General features: G+C 43.4%; 1 protein-coding gene across 1 annotated transcript; it reads left to right on the top strand.

Moving 5' to 3' along the window:
* Nucleotides 1-13,819: 13,819 nt before the first annotated feature.
* On the top strand, nucleotides 13,820-15,587 carry tcf21 (transcription factor 21). Its single transcript, XM_062412062.1, has 2 exons — nucleotides 13,820-14,391; nucleotides 15,073-15,587. The coding sequence occupies exons 1-2, from the start codon at nucleotides 13,954-13,956 to the stop codon at nucleotides 15,160-15,162; spliced, it is 528 nt and encodes a 175-aa protein (XP_062268046.1). The 5' UTR covers nucleotides 13,820-13,953; the 3' UTR covers nucleotides 15,163-15,587.
* The last annotated feature ends 4,646 nt before the right edge of the window (nucleotides 15,588-20,233 follow it).

The following is a 20,233-nucleotide window of genomic DNA, read 5'->3' on the forward strand; positions in this document are numbered from 1 at the left end:
CTATCTGCAGGATCAGTCAACTGAAATAAAGCCGCAGCAGGACGAAATCAATTTCCCTTGTTGACAGATGTAGTGAAGCAGTGGAGCTCAGCAGCTTGTTTTTTATAGTGTAGGTGTCTTTAAATCATTCACTTGTCAGATCTAATTTTTGCTTTTGATTTCTGTGAACGGTCTATCTGACTCTTTAATGCTGCAAGACGAGTAGGGTTGATTGCAAATGCTTTGACTTGAATGGAAGATTTATGATGATCGTTCACAGATTAGTTTGTCCCTGAAATTGTGATACTTAATCTGGGAGATACAATTGAAAGGGTTTTACATGAGAAGTTTTCCTAAAGAGCTTGAGAGATTGTTAAACATGAAGCGCCCGCCATCCTAAGAGCCTGAATTTGAATAAATTAAAGTGGAAAACAAAGTAAAAGCCTCCTCTGGGGTGGACAGCTACTGTAAATACACATATGATCAGATTCAAGAACAAAGGCCATTATTTACTTTTTCAAATGTGGATGTGCCTCAGCTCCCTTAAAATGAAAGCGATTAGAATTGCATTAAAGTCCCTGGTTTGGGAAATCGTCCATTGTGACTCCATGTTCACGAGGAAGAGCAAACGCTGTATTTCTTCGCCACAGAACTGGGGCCCGCTGGTCGGGGGTTGTCAGCACCTCAGACAGCCAGTGTTTGGATAGAGAAGGAGTTGCTGTAAGCCCCGTGGAGTGGATTCTTCCTCTCTCACTAGAAAACAGAGCACTCCAAAAACGAGCTGCTGTGAGAGCGCAGGCGGCGTCCCTCTGTGAAGGGCACCCGACGTCACGGTGGGGAGGCTCATCACAGATCGCTCCAATTACACACCCGGTGGCCCTCTGAGATAAAGTGTGCGTTCATGCATCTTTGTCATTGTGCGGCTTAGTGGCCACTGTTTGATATAGGAGGACAGGAGGGCGGGTGGGTGGCAAAAGTGGCACTGGTTTCCTGTATCCGTGTATGTGTGCATGACGTTAGTGTGAGGAGTCCCCTCCACTTTTTTGCCGGTGCAGGCCTGAATTGGGGTGGAGGGGGGGAGGTGGGAAGTGTTGACATAGAAGGATGTTTTGGGGTGGCGTTTGGGGAGCGAATCGGGGTGAAGGTGTAGAAGGATGACAGGAAGGAGGGATGTGTGATAAGAGGGGTGGGGTGGAGGGGAGTTGTGTTTTTGTTGAGTTGTTAGGGGGTAATTTTTTGCACGGCGCTCTGTATTGTTGCATTTTTTTTCAGACGTGCACACACACTCTCCTATTGACCTGCCTTTTGCGCATGCTTGTTTTTGTGTGTGATAAAACAAAGCAACGCAACCCCACACATACGCACACAAGGCCTGCCCACGCACATGTACACACACTGTCTCTCACACACACAGACGCGGACACCCACACACACTGATATCTAAATTAATGGTCTCCTCGGGGAGTCATCCAAAGGCCACAGCGTTTGGGAGAAAAAGATTCTTGGAAAAAGACTTCATCATCTGAACACTTCCTCATTAGTAACCCCATCTCAGCCATTCAGAGAGCGAGAGAGGTGCACCAAGCAACACACAGACAGGGTCACGTACTGATCATGTTGATGAGGCATTTACACTCCCGGCAAATGGTGGTGAAAGTGGTGGACGGAGAGAGGCAAACGTGGAGTCGGGCTTCGGTGCGAGGAGCAGACACAGGCACGGAGGTAAAGACCGTAAAATGGTTCAAAGTGAGTCCAGAAACAGAGAGAAAGAGAGACAAAGAAAAGAGATATCTTAATTGTCAGCGAGTTCACTCCCTCGGTCTCCTCCAGCCTCGCTGCAGGAAGTCATTAAAGAGTTTAAGGCAATAAAGCTGTGTCAGATATATTGTTGCAACGCTCTCCGCAGAGATATAAAATAATGGCCTCCCATCCTCATCGGACATGAGGATCAGCATTTTACGGGCCCGCGATGTCCTCTCTTGTTATTGGGTTTCAGCGTTATTGTTTCCGCTTTGATTCAACATGACTCCCAAGGAAAAGGGGCATCGTGGGTAACACAAAGGTTTTAAGGCTATTTGTCACTTCAGAACTGGCTCTTCGAAAATGTACTGACTAGTTACTGAATAGCTCGGGAACAGTTAACGTTATTCTTCTCAGAATGCTGGACGAGAGCAAAAATAGAGCAAAAAGAGAACTGATAACTTAACTGGTGGAAATGCACCAGTCTGTGAGTTCAAGAGTTCAAGCCCCTGAAATGTGGCCATAACTTCTCCTTCAGATTCTGTTTTCAACATATTTGAACAAGTATTTTATATCCTACTCAAACTCAGAGGGAAAATAAACAACAGCTGTTGCTTTATGTTGATAAGGCTGCTCCTGCTCTGCCAAAATAGAAACACAACATATGAATAGTAGAGCAAGACAAGAGTGTGGTATTCATGGTAATTATGGTGATAGATAGATAGATAGATAGATAGATCGATAGATAGATAGATAGATAGATAGATAGATAGATAGATAGATAGATAGATAGATAGATAGATAGATAGATAGATAGAAAGACAGATAGATAGATAGATAGATAGATAGATAGATAGATAGATACATAGATAGATAGATAGATATAGATAGATAGATAGATAGATAGATAGATATATAGATAGATAGATAGATAGATAGATAGATAGATAGATAGATAGATAGATAGATAGATAGATAGATAGATAGATAGATAGATTGATTCGTTGATAGAAGGGAAGGAAAAGCAGAGAGCAATAAAATGTGATGGAGGGATGAAGAAGAGGCGAGGAGAGGAGGTTAATCCAAACAGAACCGTGCCAGGATATTTTTACGACAGTCCCATCAGCCATTATCTGCCTGCTCTGTTATGGTTAGGGATAAATACAGACCAGGGCAATACCATGGAGGGTTCGATTTTGTGTGTGTCTGTGTGTGTGTGAATGATTTTGCGTCTGTGAAGCAATGTCTAGTTTTTTTGCGAGCGTGTCATCTCCCTCGTTCTCTCATGGCTCTCCTCCATCGCAGCAGCCAGGGAAGATAACCACAACAGTTTATTCCATTTCATCAGACGCTCCTAAGGCCATTTTAGCCCTAATGGACACAGAGCAGAACCGGCCTTTTTATCTTCTTGCTCAATAAAAATCTTACGCCCGCCGTCGGCTCATGAGACTCTCTGTCTCTGAGCTAGATAAATATCTGTGTGTGCTGACCGGGCTGGTGAGTGGGTTAGAAACAAATGTTGGAGAGGGTCTGTGTGTTTGTGATAAGTGAGGCAAACAGGGGGGTTTTCTGTGGGAAGCAATTATGTGTGTGAAGAGAGAGAGAAAGAGTGGACTTGAATATAGTCGCATGATATCATCATCTGTAAACCCTCCAAACACCTGTGTTTAAGGCGTCGACTGAAGATAAACGAGGGGTTTAAGCTTGGACACACAGAGAGATGAATCTTGTGTGTGTGTGTGTGTGTGTGTGTGTGTGTGTGTGTGTGTGCAGGCACATGTTTGAAAGATGTAGCTTTATGTGTATTTAAAAGCCTTCGACACTGTTTTTAACATATAATGCAAATTTGTCACGTACAGAGACACAGGCAGAATTTACACACACCTGCAGCCTGAGGGGAAGCCCTGCATGTGTGTGTGGGTGTGTGTGTGTGTGTGTGAGCTCCCAGCCAATTCGACCATGTGTGTCTGGGTGCTAGAAGAGCAGAGGTGACTGAGAGTTTGGAGCAGAGAAATGATCTGCGCGGTTTATTATCTTTAATTAGTATCCAGGGGGAAAGAGATAGATAAGGACCACCACTTCGCTGATTGATCTACTCTGTGTTTAAAAACAAAAAAAATCCAAACCAAAGTGTGCAGTAAAAAGCAGGAAACACTCACCAAGGTTTCAGTCCTGGAAAAGTCAGGTCTTCAGTGTATCTCCTCTAATGTGAAACAAACGTAGTGCACGTTAAGAAGTGATTCAAGACAAATTAACTCAAATTCTTTGGCATTGTAATGTTTTCGTTGTAAATAATGTGCGATCCGGCTTTTAGCAGAAAAGAATTTGGATTAAACGAGAACTCTCTTTCCAAGAGACATTTAGACATTTTGCCAATATTGGAAGACGGAACCCTTTCCTTCAAGTGTGTGTGTGTGTGTTGCATCATGATGGCAATAAGGATGTTTAGTTGTTTATACACAGCCACACTTCTCACCTCTGAAGATGCACATCGCTGCTGTCAAATAAATAAGCCAAAGAGTATATATGCATAAAACAGCTGGACAACAGCTGATTCCCCACAGGGACACGTCGCTTTTTGCATAACCAAATGGTGTGCACGTGTGTGTGTGAGAGTGAGTGTTTCTAAGAAATAAACTAAGAAGATGATTAAGAAAAAGACGGATTCACATGTTGTGCATGTTGTGTTTGCGTGTGTGTTTCAGAAGCAGCAACGCGTCTTTAGAGTACGACTTTAACCGAAAACAACAAAAGTGCAGAACAGCGAGAGTAAAATAAAGGTTTGATGCAAAGTCGACCATGAGTGTCAGGTATACGTGTGATCATCAAGAGAAATGATGTTATCCCCTCATCAAGCTCTAAATATACACCTATTTATTATCCTATTAACATTTTAACATTAATCACAGCAGTGACTAAAACAGAGATGCTTCCATTAGGCTCAGACTTTATCAGTTAAAAAACTGCTGTAGTAAGTGATAAAAACAGTTGAAAACAATAATAATTCTTTGGTTCAAAGTAACATTTTACTTTCAGCACTGCAAGTGTCATTTTGCCATGAAGGAAAATGAATCGTATTTTCATACTGAGCCATAATCTTTCTTATGTCTTATAAAAATGCTGTTCACAGTCTCAGATGGGGCGTTGATTGTGCATACAAATTTACTCAAACTATTATACTTGCTTTCGTACAATTTAAAGATGTATCCATTAAATCTTGTCGTCTGTTGAGACAGAATAATTTTAAACAAACAATTTCAGTATCACTCAAACTGTTGTTTCTGAACGGATGTGCAGCACTTCACGTAACTCTCAGTTGCTACGGAGGTCAGTTTATAAATATTGCACTGATATCTTTTCGCCGAGTTTTGTCATCAGACAAATATGCACGGACGTGCAGTTGCACTCAGTGTTAAGATTAAAAATCACATGGTCATATAAAAATCCAATAATGAAACGCTACAGCTAACATTTAGCAAAGAGGTGAGCCGACATCTGTTTGTGATTACAGGGTTGGTGAGGTGCTGTTGTGTCTGTCCTCTGCTACTAAGTGGGCCTGTCTGTTAGATCCACCGGAGCTGGAGATGCACACACACATGCACACACACAAACAAACACGTGCACACACTAATGAGCTAATTCACACACGCGCTTCCTGCCCTGGGACCTGGGGTTCAGGGGATATCAGGGGTCTCATGAGATTCAATGTTGTGAATGTGAGTGTGTAAGTGCATGTGTGTGTTTGTTTTTGGGTGTCTGTGTGTGTGCGTGTGTGTGTGTGTGAGAGGGGCACTTTTTTTTCATCACAGTTCACATCTCACCTCTTTGTCATCTCCTGTTAGCCTCCGGTAGCATAACGTCTGTGTCCCGTGGGAGAACTGGCAACACACACACTGGCACAAACACAGATTAGGGTTGAAATGATACATAAGAAGGTGCTATCGCAACACACACAAACACACACCACAGAGTTACTGATACTCCAAAACAAAATCCCTTGAACATCCCTGCACGTCTGCTCCATTTCATAATTTCACATTCCTTTCTATGTCGGGCTTTTTTTATTTCTGCCGTCCTATTTTTCTCTCATGTATAAAACCAATGGCTTTTCATGTTTATATTACAAGTGTAGGAGAGATGTTGCTGTATATTATAAGCTGGCCGGTCTGTGTGTGTTTGTGTGTGTGTGCGTGCGTTTGTGTGTGTACAGTATATTAGTGTGTGAGGGTGTGTATAAGGGATTGTACGTCAAATGTGCAATGTTTGTACAAGTTCCCTCCCTGTGCATCAGACCCACACCGAGTATGAAGGGAGTATCAGCGGAGTAGCCCAGGAGGAGCCTCCGTCTCCGGGCCGGTGGGGGTGACGATTCCCTGTGGGACCTGGAGGGGGGAGGCTTGACTGGAGGGAAGCAGCTAACATGCGTAATCTCTTTGCCCAGGAAGGCAGAGGTTTCCCTGTGTTCGGGGGGGCAGTCAACACGTTCCCCGGCTATCAGCGGTTCTGGAGGGTTTATCCAGAGATATCGTCAGGCTCCGTGGGTGTAATCGCACTCAAGCCTGGAGTTTGTTCGTGCACACAAGAGAACGCTGACCAGAAGAAATGCATAACTGTTCAAAACTGTGGTGTCTTGAGGGACTGCTCCCTATCTCTCTTCCTGGGGTCGGATAATATTCTGCCTGTCTCCCTCTGCACCAGAGGCTGCAGCAATTACCAGCAAAGTTACAGATAATCAGTGTGTGTTTCCCACTGTATCAGTGGGCTGTTTGTGAGTGTGCAGGCGTGAGCTACCCAGACTGCTGAGACAGTCTCGAGATATGATGGGGATGAGGTCATTTCTTCTATTCTTCCTTTTTTTTCTGGAGTGGGGTGGTAAACAGTTCATTTTTCAAAAGAGATGCAGCAATTCAAGCATCTGCAGGGAGTATAAATGTTGATAATAAATATAAATACAGGCTCCTTCATTAATAGATGTTCCCCTCTTGATAGCAACTCAGGAATTTGCACATCTCATTCAACATATTACAATAATCTCTATATATATAAACACAAACGGACACGGACATATGCACACACATGGACACACACACACACGGACACACACACACACACACAAAACCCACACACACCTGTCGCTCCCCCTTGAGTAATGAGGAGAAAGAAGATCAAAGTGTAGAACCTGATCCAGCCAATGAGAGCGCAGTTCTGTTTATCATCCCTCTCCATCATCGCCCTCCATTATAACAACAGCCTGACTGATCAGGTGTGAATAATATCAGCGACCGTCCAGCGCTACACTGATGATGAGGTGTGTGTGTGCGGATGATCCTGACACTTTATCTCCGTTCATCTACAGAGATCACTCAGATAGTTTGTGTCTTCTCACGATTTTGTGAAATTTGCCGGTGATAAAGAAAAAACGATACCTTTTCTAGTTTAGAGGACCATACACCTCATTGGAAGAGGTCCTTGAAGATTTAGGGACTCCCCCGATCTGATCGCACCAGGTTCCTTGTTCCACCATCAGGGATCCCAAAACAAGGGGAAGTCTGGACTGCGATTATCTGGTGTGCAGATGATGTTCCTTGGATGAATGCAATGGCCGACAAGTAGCATAAACATGCATGATTGAAAGAAGACGTCAGTAAGCGATCTGATTTGGGCAGCCATGGGCAGCCATGGGCAGCCAGTGGAGGTTGATGAGCAGCGGAGTAACATGACAAATTGAAGGGCAGATGTGCTGCTGCATTCTGGGACTTCTGAAAGGATTTTAACTATGCACTGTTTACAGTGAAGGGAGGCCCAGTGAGGGGCATCGCAGTAATCAGACAAGAAATAACCACGACCACTGATTTGGGTAAGGCCTGATGTTTGTCCACGTTGTAAAGAGCAAAATGGCATTAGTGGTAGACATATGCAGTTTCCCATAACCTTGGTTAGGAGTTGGGGGGGATGAATGAATTTAACATTATTGATGATAAGTTTTACTCATGTTTGTGTGGCACTGAAGAGTCTGTTTAACCTGGTTTGTAGACATGAAGGTGCACACCACTTTGAAATGCATGTCAGTGTTTAAACAGTAAGAAGTGCGCGAATGCATCTTGGCTAAATAGCTTGTTTTCCTCCCTCAACAGTTTTGACTCTATTTGTTTTGGCTGCACGGGACTGACCAGACATCCAACAACAGCAGTGGGGACACTGGGAGAGCGCGGTTGAGGGCCGAGGGTCTGGCTGAAGGAGCGGAAGGGGAGGGGGGGCACGGATGGCTGCCGCGAAGGGTTTAGCTGGGTGCTGGGAGCTCTGGCCTGTTGGAGGATTAAACCACACACACACGTCTAAACCGTACCACTGTGTGAGATGGAAAACTGAGCAGTGTCCCTCTCCCTCTCTGTTTATAAACTGTAGCCTCAGTCACAATGACAGAGACCAGACCTCTGACTCTGAAACCCAGCACTGTCCCACACTGCCCCGCTGCCCACTCCTGCAAAGTGAAGCCAGCCACACACACACCCACACACACACACACCCACACATGCACATACACACACACACACACACACACACACACACACACACACACGCACACAGACGCACACACACGCACACACGCACACACAGAGCTTTTATCTCTGCATCCGATCACCAGGCCACAAGTTGGTCCAGTGGTTGCAACAGAGGTTTAAAAAAGTGCCATATACTGCCTTAGAACACACACAAGCACACACACACACACACACACACACACACACACGCACACACACTCACTCACAAAAACACACTCAAACTGCAGCTGCATCACATCTCACTTACTTCCGACAGGACACTTTGGGCGCGCAGCCAATTCAACCTCAAGCCAACACAGCTTAAGTGTGTGTGTGTGTGTGTGTGTGTGTGTGTGTGTGTGTGTATTTTGGGTAAAGAACCACTAAGACAGCAGTGCCAATGGATATTTCAGCAACCAACTTAGTTCAGGTTGCTACTGTGAATCTTTCTCCTTGTAAAGTTATTGTTTTTACGGCTGCCTGCACTCGTTTCTCAGGCTTCATCTCCAGCAGGGCTGCTATTCATCTCCATCAGTCTGGTTATCATTTTCTTTTTTTATCTTTAACAACAGGCTGCACTGCTCCTGATCCGTATCGACAGGAACAGCGACTTAAAACTTTGCAGGCACTCATCTGGAAAAACATCAAAACTGGCTTGTTGAACACTTTCAAACTGAACTTGCTTAGTGGGAAGGTGACTTTGGTGTGTGAATGAACCAAGTGGCAATCCCATGTGACGTCACCCATTGGTTCACAAGCTGCAGTTTGGAATTCTCAGGTTCAGCATTTTGGCCAAATGTAACCATATTTTGAGGAGCAGGGGGTGGAGCCTGACTGAGGGCATAAGGACATAACACACCCACCTACACCTGCAAACCTCACCCACTGGACGGTGCTATGTGTCAATCACAGGGGAGCCACACCCCATACATACTTTATCGTCTGTTTTACTTTAAATGGGACCATAATTTACAATATGAACTTCATGCTGCATTGAAGAAGACTTGGAGCTATGACACTGTTTACTGGCGTTAACAATCAAGAGAGAATCAAAGTCATTATCTCATAGACTTCCGTAAAAATGTGCTAGTTTTCCAACCAGAGGAGTTGCCCCCTGCTGGTAATTATACAAGTTGCAGGCATTTCTCCTCTTTGGCTTTACTCTCAGACCTGGAGTCTATATATGTTTTTATACAGAGTCCAAAAGTACAACACAATTTCTCTGAGCACAGTGAAAGAATCCCAGATTTGGTCTTGAGTCATGTGGTTGGTTGTCAGGGTGATGCAGGAGACAGATAATCCGGCCAATCCTGTGTAGGCATTTCCCAGATTCCACCATTCCTCTTTAATTCTGTATGATCCATATCCATCCGTACCACACATTGTGAAATCCACTACATTTAACACAGATGCACGAGGATAAGTGCGCATGTGTGAGCGCAGTCCAGAGACCAATACACTCCAACTCCCAACTCCCTCACTCTGTAAGGACAAGACTTCCGGGTCGTTAACCTACACTTTGACAGAATATCAGTCTCATTCTGGAGGATCCCTTGTCTGTCCCCCCCCCGGATGTTCCTGTCACAGAATATCAAAGGAGCGCAGTCTTTTTGAAATATAATAATGATATTTTCACTCCCATAAACATGTTCATAATTCTCTCTTATTGTCCGCCACATCCTTTTGCAATGACTTTCTCCTCTCCCCGCTGTGTGTTTGCACTCTCAACAACCTCTGTTTTAGTTATTTTGCTTTGATTTTTCCTCCTTTAGTTTAGAGCCACTTGAACTGAGGTGAAAAGCAATTTGTGCATACGTGGGTGAGTGCATGTGTGCGTGTGCTGGGGGAGTACGGCTGTGATAAGGGACAGGACACTGCCGCACTTAGACAAAGATGGATGATGTTTTTCTCACCCCAAGCCTCACTCCAAGATTAGGTCCTCAGTCTGTTTCTGTGCAGCAACCCAAAAATCTTAGTGTTGTTTGTTCTTTCATTCTTTGACTCTCAGGGAAATACATGTGGAATGTTTTTCCAGTAAATAAAACTGTATTTAGTTTGGTGTCATTAGTTTCATTCCTCCCCCAATTTCTCACATTAGTCAGTTGTTCCGCAGTTAAATGTTTGCTTCTCAGGCTTATTTTCCTTTTTCAGAAAAACACTTAGAAGGTGGTTAAAAAACTATGGTTGAGGAAAGAGGATAAAGAAGATGATAAAATCTTTTCCCTCTGTAACCAAGTTTAATATTGTTCATTGCAAACAAGGCTGTTTTAATTTCCCATTTTTTTTGCTCCTAAGAATAATTCCCCACAATCTCAACTTAAAAGTGTGGACTCTTCTTACATCTTACATTAAAGCTGAAATCTAAATTGTCTTTTAGATTTCACTTTTGTTGTTAGGAAATGAAACGTTATTGCAGCAATGGTTGCATTGTACCCCATTTTAAACATAAGCACTGAACACACACCGGTGTGATAAGAACTACCTAAATATGTATACAACATGTCCTTTTTATTTAATGTCCATTCACTAACATGGTGGAGGCTGGTTTTATGACCTATACTGCAGCCAGCCACTAGGGGCCAGTCAAGAGGTTTTGTCTTCACTTTTGAGGGACACATCTTTGAATACAGTCTATATGACGAACACACAAACACACACATGCTGTAGCCCTAAACAAATTACAAACACTGACATTTGAGCAGCGCCTTGAAAGCAGTACTGAAGGGGGCGCTGTCTCAGAAGTAACCTTTTGACGGAGCAGATAAAAAACAACGACACAGATTTCTAAGCAAAAGTGTAAAAACAGTGTCCAAATCCAATAAATGTGATAATCACATGGTTTTTTTAAACGTCTTTGTCTCAGCACATGCAGTTACTTCACATGTTCAAAAGGTGTTTGTGTGTGTGTGGGTGAGAAATGATAATGACCCCGAGGAGTCAGGTGTCCCCCCCCCCCCTCGGTGGCCCTGCAAGCAACATCTGGAACCCGTCCTTTCATGGTGACATCACACAAGCGGCCTAGCCTTTGACCCCAAACCGGCTAATTAGCAGCACGTCCCTCCATAACTGCCAGGGTCCCCTCTTTCTTTCTCCCCCTCGCCCCCCATTTCGCTCCCTCGTCCTCTCTCCACCTGTTGCCTCATGTCACTGTGTGTGTGACCGAGGCAGAAAACGGTCAACGGGGAAGTTTCCTCAACACTTGTGTTACATTTGTTATCGTTCACACAAAGGGCTGAAATACGTCGGGGGACCAAAAAGGTTTGGCTCAGTTAGGACATTAAATTATGAGATTTAAAAACCTTTGTGAGTACAAATAATACTAATGGCTTTGTTACACCAGGGCCTGTGTTTTATCGACACATGTGGGAGAGAGAGAGAAAAAAAACGAGGCCTGTGCAGAGTCTTTTCATGAGCTATTTTAGTTCACCTCCCTCTCCCTCACTCTCTCTGTGACTCTCTGGTGTATCCATGTATCTCAGAGGTGATCATCAATCTAGCAGACTCTATTATTACTTTTCCACTAAGTGCTTTGATTTCCAGCCCACCCAGGAGATTAAGCGCTGTCTTCCTTTCTTCCCTCTCCCACCATGGCCTCACCTTTCTCTCTCTCTCTCTCTCTCTCTCTCTCTCTCTCTCTCTCTCTTCCCTCTCTCTTTGCAGCACATTCATGTGAACGTCTTGTTCTTTCAGATTTTACGGCTGCTCTATTCTTGTCAACACTTTTTGTTAGGATTTTCCAAGGTTCAAGCCACCTACATTTTGACATTAGGATACATGTTCTAATATTGTTATTGTTATTATTATTCTTAATAATTCACAACCCTGCCCCGATCCCAGGCCCCTACCCCCTTCTATGGTCACACAAATACAAAATGAATCATAACAAAGAAGATGGTTATAGAAATAAACATACAAATTCACAGACTTGCATACCCAAAAAAGTAAATTATTTAAAAGATATGAGTAACATTTGAAAATTGTAGAGTAATTATAAAAGAAAACTAATAATAATGATAATATATGACTTAAAAAATTCTACATCCAGAGTAATGCAGTCCTATATGTCAGTTTCTGTCGACCAGTTTATGTATTATAGTAACAGATTATGAATTCAGAGGAAAAAAATGAACTTCTACATGTGTGATAAACAGAGACCATGATCCATATATGGTAATTCTAATTTTTTCCACAGAACCTCCAGAAGACACTGAATAACCGAAGGGGGCTTGCTTGCTTTCTGATTACACAAAATTAGTCGCTTGGTCAGCAAGGAGGCGAAGTTGTCTTAAAAGGCCTTCATCAACACTTTTAAACATTGCTGCATTTCCTCGTGTCATAGTGATGGGTAAAACGTAGCAGTGGTGCCTGGTTTAATCCGCTGTGACACCGGAAGCAAAGGGGTTAGAGGTGAACACTCAAGAGACACACCTCTTATCCTTGCACATGCTTCAGCTGTGCATGCGAAGGCAGCATGTTCACACACACACACACGCACACACACACACACAAACACACACACACACACACAAACACACACCATCCTGCATAACAGCAACTACAATCTGCAGTTTCATGTTACTCAGAATCCCACTGTATGTCTCATCGCTCACAATAATTAATACAGTGAACAGGATGCACATGACTAAGAACCGCGTTCTCCTGTTGCCGTTCAACCTTCTCCACTTCCAGCAGCTCCATGCGGAGGCCGTGTTGTTTGGACTGGGCCCTGAGCGAACCAGTGCATGGAGCATCAGTGTGGAATGATGTGGAAGGCCAAACAGGGGATTGTGGGTGCTGGGTATCCATTACATCAGAGGGGACCGAGGCGCCACTTTGTGATTTGAGACATGACACCCCCCTGCACTTTATCCTGTTGAACTGGAGAGATGTGCTGAAAGTTGCATGATTCCTGTGAGGCTACTGAATACTCTGATATGTTGTATTAAGATAAGTCTAAAATATGATTGTACTATTATGAATCGGTAAAAATAGTAGATTTTCCTATTTTTTAATGATTATAACTTTGACATCTAGAAGCATTTCAACCAAATATAATAGCGAATGAAATGTTGGAATTTTCCAAATTTGATATCTTAATCTACGATAATATAAGATAACTTAGAGAAACAGAAGAAATGAAAATGGTTTTATTTTTAACCCGAATATGATTTTTGCTTTGTCATGTTTACACTCCATGGTGGAATGGTTTCTTGAGGCTAATCTGTAAAACCAAATCTTCTTTACTTCCTTTTTAATTCCTTATTTTCTAATATCCTATAGATCAGTCACACAAAACCTCTAATAGTAAAATTCAAGGACCCCTGACTTTTTGAAAAAGTTGAAGAGGGTCTAAAAATAAAAAATCACAGTGACGAAGCCATGTTATCTTCTCAAAAATAACCAAGGGTCTGGCTAAGGTCACATTTGTGCTGGAAATAAACCGCATGTTCTGTCTCTGGGGTTACTTAGGGGCCCTGGAAACCCAGAGAGCCCAGAACCCATGTCTCCTCCCAGCATGAGGTAACGCCCTCTCTGCTCCCTGAGATAAAAGTCTTGCTCCTCTCCTCGCACGGTCAGGAGTCCATGAACACATCATAGCCCCCGCAGGCGTGCGTCGTCCCACCCTGTCCATAACCCTGCATCAGCCTTTGCTCCTATGCTTTGAGTCCGCTCCGGTCGGAGACAGCTCACCATGTCCACCGGCTCCCTCAGCGATGTCGACGACGAGCTCCTGGACGGCATCCTCAAGTTCGCCTCCTCGGGCAAAGACTCCAACGAGAGCACGGAGGACAGCTCCAACTGCGAGGGGCCCTGTGCAAGCGACGAGCGCAGAGACGCGCCGGGCAAGAAGAGGAAGACCGGGTCGCGCAAAACGGCGCCCAAGGGTGTGGCGCCGCAGCAGGAGGGCAAGCAGGTGCAGAGGAACGCGGCCAACGCGCGGGAGAGAGCCAGGATGCGCGTCCTGTCCAAGGCCTTCTCGCGGCTGAAGACCACCCTGCCCTGGGTACCATCGGACACCAAGCTCTCCAAGCTGGACACGCTGCGCCTCGCGTCCAGCTACATCGCGCACCTCCGGCAGATACTGGCCAACGACAAATATGAAAACGGATATATCCATCCTGTCAACCTGGTGAGATGAAACGCATCTGGTAGTTTATGAGCAGAATGTTTTTTTTTTTTAAGATTCATTAGATTCGGCCCAATATTCTGGAGAAAGAGTGAATTATTATTCTTTTATGGCTTTATCTTATTATCTCAGTTTAATTTTCAAATAGAGGTTTCAACGTGATCAGGGTTGGAATGTGGCCTTCACACAAGGCCTCCACATGTCTCAGCACCAAGGTGAGACTCGTGTGTGATCACTAAGCAGGTGCATGGATGGGATTAAATACTCTCCTGATTGATTTATTAAAACAGACTTAGACTTACCAATATTCGATTTGCATAATCAATAATCAATTCATGGACCAAAAACCAAGGGCCTCCAATGTAAAGCGGCGAATAAAAGAACAATAATATGGAAAAGCTCTAGGTCTTGTGATTAATTCTATCTGAGATATCACAGCAGAACTTTTATTGCGATAAAGAAAATGTTTTTAAACCAGGTGTCACCATTATAAAGTAATTTAGAACATATTTATTAACATTATGTATATTTCTGCATAAACAATGTAGTACTGGTGATATAGCTCCAAAAAGCAATACCCAGAATTCAAGTAAATGATTGAGACAATTCCTTTTTATTTTATTATTCTTTTACTCTTTTCTCTTTTTCGTGTTTGACCTAACCTGGTGGTGTTCTCTTCCGCAGACGTGGCCTTTCATGGTCGCAGGCAAACCGGAGAACGAGTTGAAGGAGATGCTGAACGCGACGAGGTTATGTGGAACAACGGCCTCGTGATGCAGAAAGACGGACACCTCCACGGGCCACGTTTGGTTACAGGAACGATGCTTTTTCCAAGAGAAAGAAAGAAAAGAAAACAAAGGACAGAACATTGACTGAAACACGTCTCATCTCTGCAGACTCCGAGTGGGAATAACGCGGAGAGAGTGCGTCCTCTCTCTTCCTTCGTTCCCGTATAAAGCCAAGCTGAATTTATTTAAATGCATAGTGTCTCTCATTGTTGTCTTTGCTGGTTCAAAGATTAACGTGCATTAAATTGCTTTTTGTTGTTGTTGTTAATACTCTGCAGATGCATTTGTACTGGTGCAGACCTGTTCTGGCAGCTGCATTACGATGGATGATGGCTGTGCGCAATTACGCGCGAATTTTTCATATGGTTGTACAGATTACATGTGTATAAATATATATTTGTACCACTTTTACACCTTGTGTGCTGCATGTCTTTTGTTCCTACCTTTCTCTTAGTGTTGTTTTTGTTTCTGTGTGTGGGCCGACGCTCTGACCTGACCTCTGTCGTAAGTCCACTCCGTCAGAATCAGCAGAACCTGAGCACCAACAAAGCGCAGATAAGTCTCCCTCTGTTGTTTCTAATAGATAACAGTAGACGCCGTGGTCATTACGCAAACAAACATTTGCCTTCAGAGATTATCTGGGACCCTAACATGCAACTTAAGTTCTGGAATGATTTAAACAAGTCCCCAAAAAGTTGGAGAAGTTAATTTGATTTTTAAGATGTCAGAACATTTTTAGGCCTATGTGATTAAAACAATAACTTCATATTTTTATTTAAAAGAAAACTAAAAAACGTTAGGTATACACATAATCTATTTAGTGCTTATTGGAAGGTTTATATTCATTATTAAGCCAATCAGAGTTGAGCCTTTCTGAGGAACAGTGTGAGTTATTGTCCCGGGACCTGTTTTTTTTTAAAGTGGTAGAAAAAGTGCGCGCTGAGCTTTAATCCCGCCCAGACCAGTTGTTTTAATTCGCTCGGGTTATGACCGCTGTGTTTACATCATGCAGACAGTTATTTATGCAGTCTGACACACGCCCCCCCCCCCTTCCCCCCTCTCCCCCCCTCTCTCTCCCCCCCTCTCTCAATGTGGTTTATTGGGATGGAGGTAGAGGACACTGCTGAAGATGTGTGGACCTTGGACTGTACATGGATCAACATGTTTTTTGGTCCAGATATTTGCTCTATCCCTCCCACACTCTGTCACTCACTCCCTTGACCTGGCTACAGTTTATTATTCATGTTTGAATCCAGAGCTCATCCTCCAAAACACATACATTTACCATGTTTTAGGGAGTAGCTTAGAGCTTCTTCTTGACAGAATAAACATGCATGTAGCACCAAGTTGTGGAAGGTTACTAGTTTTGAGATACTTTTATTCGATATGTGGGATTGTGTCTTAAACCCATAATTAGCTCAAATATTCCATATATTGAGTCAAGATATTTTATAGCAAACTCGGCTCAGGTCACAGCCGGTAACAGCCCAGGTCATGGTTTGCCCTGAGAAAACGCTAAAAGGTTGCTGATAGTAATGCTTCAGTAATGATAATCCAATTATACAATAATGTATATTGATTTGAGAAGATTAGTATTTGCTTTTGAGACTTTGAACGTAGACTGCCACCAAGGATCGTTCATCTTTGTCCTATACCATATCTTTAGATTTTGGGGAATTTGTATCAGGTGTCTTTTGCATAATCTTGCTCACAATCAAATAAACTAACAAATACAGATGGAAAAATTACCTCCTTAGTAAAGATGATAATCCTGCACTTCTTATCAGGTTATTGTAACAGAAAAAAGAAGCACAGAAAGATCAATTGGATAAATGTTTCCATATTAATCTGACAGCCATTCACATTTCCTGACATTTCATTTGTGACTATGGAAAACAGTCCCTCAAGGACCTCGAACTAGTTTGTTTTTATCGCTTTGACACCAAGTTCTTCACCCACAGATTTCCCATCAGTTGTCATTATGGTATTCCCATTAATATTCACCAGTCAAGTTGTACTGGTGCTTTACTCATTAAAGCTTCTCTTCACCGACAATAGCAAGGATGATGTTGCATGTCGGACTTTTAAACACACTTGCTTAAAGGACACTACCACGTATCCTTCAACAGCAACAATAAGATTGCATGCTGTAGTAATAGAAGAGTCCCACCGACATCTCTTCAAGGACCCGCACCTAATACATCAGCTACCCCAAAGGGACCACCGTGGTGAAAATAAACTTGGCCGCCTCTCGTCTGGGGCCAGCTGCAGAGAGAGAGAGAGAGAGAGAGAGAGAGAGGAGGAGATAGAGAGAGAAAGAGAGACAGGAGAGATAGAGAGAAAGGAGGGAGGGCCTCTGTATGTGAGCAGGGCCGGGATTCCCATACTTGCTAATTGTTTTGTTGGACAACTGCCCAAAACTGTGATGTGAAAAAGGTCCGGAGACGGAGGGGAGGACAGAAATCACACTGTGTTCCAGCTGATCCCATCATGTCGGCCCTCATTGTTCCCTTACTACTGACACTACTTTATATTGGCATCACTGTTTACCAGGGCTGATGTGGTCAACCCAGTGTGATATCACAGGGGCTTCAATCGACAGTTTACACTGTACATTCCGACCCCTCTCTCTGCGGCTGTCTGCACATTCACATCACACTGATATCCCAGCTATGGACGTATACAGCTGAATTCTTTTTTTCCCCCTTTGGATCAACTTTAAAGGTTTTGTATTATGAAGATGTGATTCTGAAGATCTCCTCATGCCCTCAGCTGAAAAAGGTTACATCACTTTATACTTCCCATGTCATTTTACTCCCATCAAGCCTCTCCCTATTCTCCTTGATGCAGTGCATGTAGCCTATGGCGTCCTCAGACTGCCACCTACTGGATCAAATATAAAATTGTTTTTGGAAACGTCTTCGGCCCTGTCTGTCAACCATTCACTCAAGGGAGTGTTCGACTAATGACTCTGAAAAACACTTAAAACAAAACAAAATTACACGTTGCTGTGTTTCCTGTAACTGGCATTGTGATTTGACCCTCAGGGCCACCATACAAAACACTTTAATAAAATTATACTATTCTCAGATAACGGGTAATAAAAGTGTTTTTATTTGGATGATTATAAACACTCATTGTTCATATTTTACATTCTCTGACCAGATCATTTTAGCACTTGTTACAATCATCATTTGATTTTCATAATGAGTCTGACATTGGTGGACACCTTGCTGAACTTCAGAACTGCTGGTGAACTGTGACGCCCCGCGATTTCTGAGTCCGTCAAGGCAGCATGAAACGCCTCCTTTGCATTGTCTTTGATTAGAATATCCACTTGTTGCTCAGTAGAGTTCCGCGCTAAAGACGTAAATTTTACTCTCTTTGTCAGTGTTCCGAGTGAGTGAGTCGTCCAGCCTGCGTTGTAGGAGCTGCAGGTCGTTTCTGTTCACCGTCACTCTGGCTTGTGTGGTAGAAAGCTCCACTGTGTTGTTTCCGAGCTCCACCTTCAGCCCTTCTACTTGCCTCTCACTGGCCTCCAGCCTCACACTGAGAGCTGTCACTTCTGTAGCCAACTCCGCGTTTTCTTGCCTCAGCTCTTCTCCTTGCATTTGACTGGCATTGAGTCTCTTCTCCATGTCAGCGTGATCCTGCCTCAGCTCCTCCAAGCGGGTTTTAGTTTGGAGGAGGCCCAACTCCTGCTCACCTGCCTGTATCTCTGCCTGCTTCAGCCTGGCCGTCATGTTCCTCAGCTCCACCTGCAGCTCCACCACCATGTGTCTGAGACTGCTCCCCTCTGTCCAGATGTCAGGCTGGGTCTTGTTCTGAATCACCGTCTCAATTAATTCTTCCACAGGAATAGGCACTGAGGCCACCAGGCAGAGCCACGAGAACAGCAAAACCGAAGCTGCTCTCATTGTGCTGTGTAGTGACGTCTCTTTAGTTTAAAATGGAGGTGCCTGTGGCTTGGCTCCTTTTATAAGTGAAAGCAGCAGCATGTGTGTTTACTGTATAAAGGTGACATGGCACAAAGGTATTATCAACAACAGGCTGTTACAAAAGGTCATTTGAGCCGATTCCAGATGTCCTCAGGATATCTGACAGTACTGGTGGCTGTTACATGCAGGCAAAGGCCCCATTAATATTTAGACATAGACTTTCCTGTACTTTTAATTTGATCTGATTATTTTATAACAAAATGAATAAATAAAACTCATTGCCATCTGCTTTAATTTTGGGCTCATGTCTGCAAAACTGTCTTTAGTGCTCTTACCTGAATCCATTGCTAAGACCACTTAGCAAAAGTGTGGTTTACAGTGTTCATATTTGATCAGTATCAAGAAGACGTCAGTGTGGGGATGATGTGTGCAAATATTTCATTTGTAGTTGAATAATTATATTTGGTTTTATCACCATTTGGGATTCCTCCATGTCCATCATCTCTCCTTGTCAAACTTGATACCAGATTGCACTGTTTAAGTAAACAGTGCATGGAAAACACATGCTACACTTCTCAAAGTCAGCCAAACACTTATCAGGGCAAAAAAACATCTGTTTTTTATGTGTGTCAAGGAGAATATCCCTATCATTTCATATAACACTGAAATCATAACGTTGCAATTTTTAGACCTGAAGGGAGCAGCCTTACAAAACCAGTCTATCATATTTTGTGTGGCAGGAGAAGGATGAATGGAGGTAATTAAACATAAACAGGTAACACCACCAGCTTCTCCTCAACCACAGCCTCTAATTGTGTTTTCACCAACTATTCTAATACACAATGGTTATGCAGTGACGCACAATCTCAGATATCACAGAGCTATTCCCATCACTTACTGTTTAGTCATCTTTAGTATCTCTTTAAACCAGTAGATGGCAGAAAAGGATCCCCGATGATGAGAAGATGTGTGTGTGTGTGTGTGTGTGTGTGTGTGTGTGTGTGTGTGTGTGTGTCAAGAAAAGCAGTTGGGGCAAAAAGTAGAGGGTCATAGTCAGGGTTAATCGAGAACACAAGTGAATAATAAATAAAAATGCATGTTTGATGAAAGATGATGACG

This window comes from Platichthys flesus, chromosome 18 (assembly GCF_949316205.1).
Source record: "Platichthys flesus chromosome 18, fPlaFle2.1, whole genome shotgun sequence".
Classification (NCBI taxonomy): Eukaryota; Metazoa; Chordata; class Actinopteri; order Pleuronectiformes; family Pleuronectidae; genus Platichthys; species Platichthys flesus.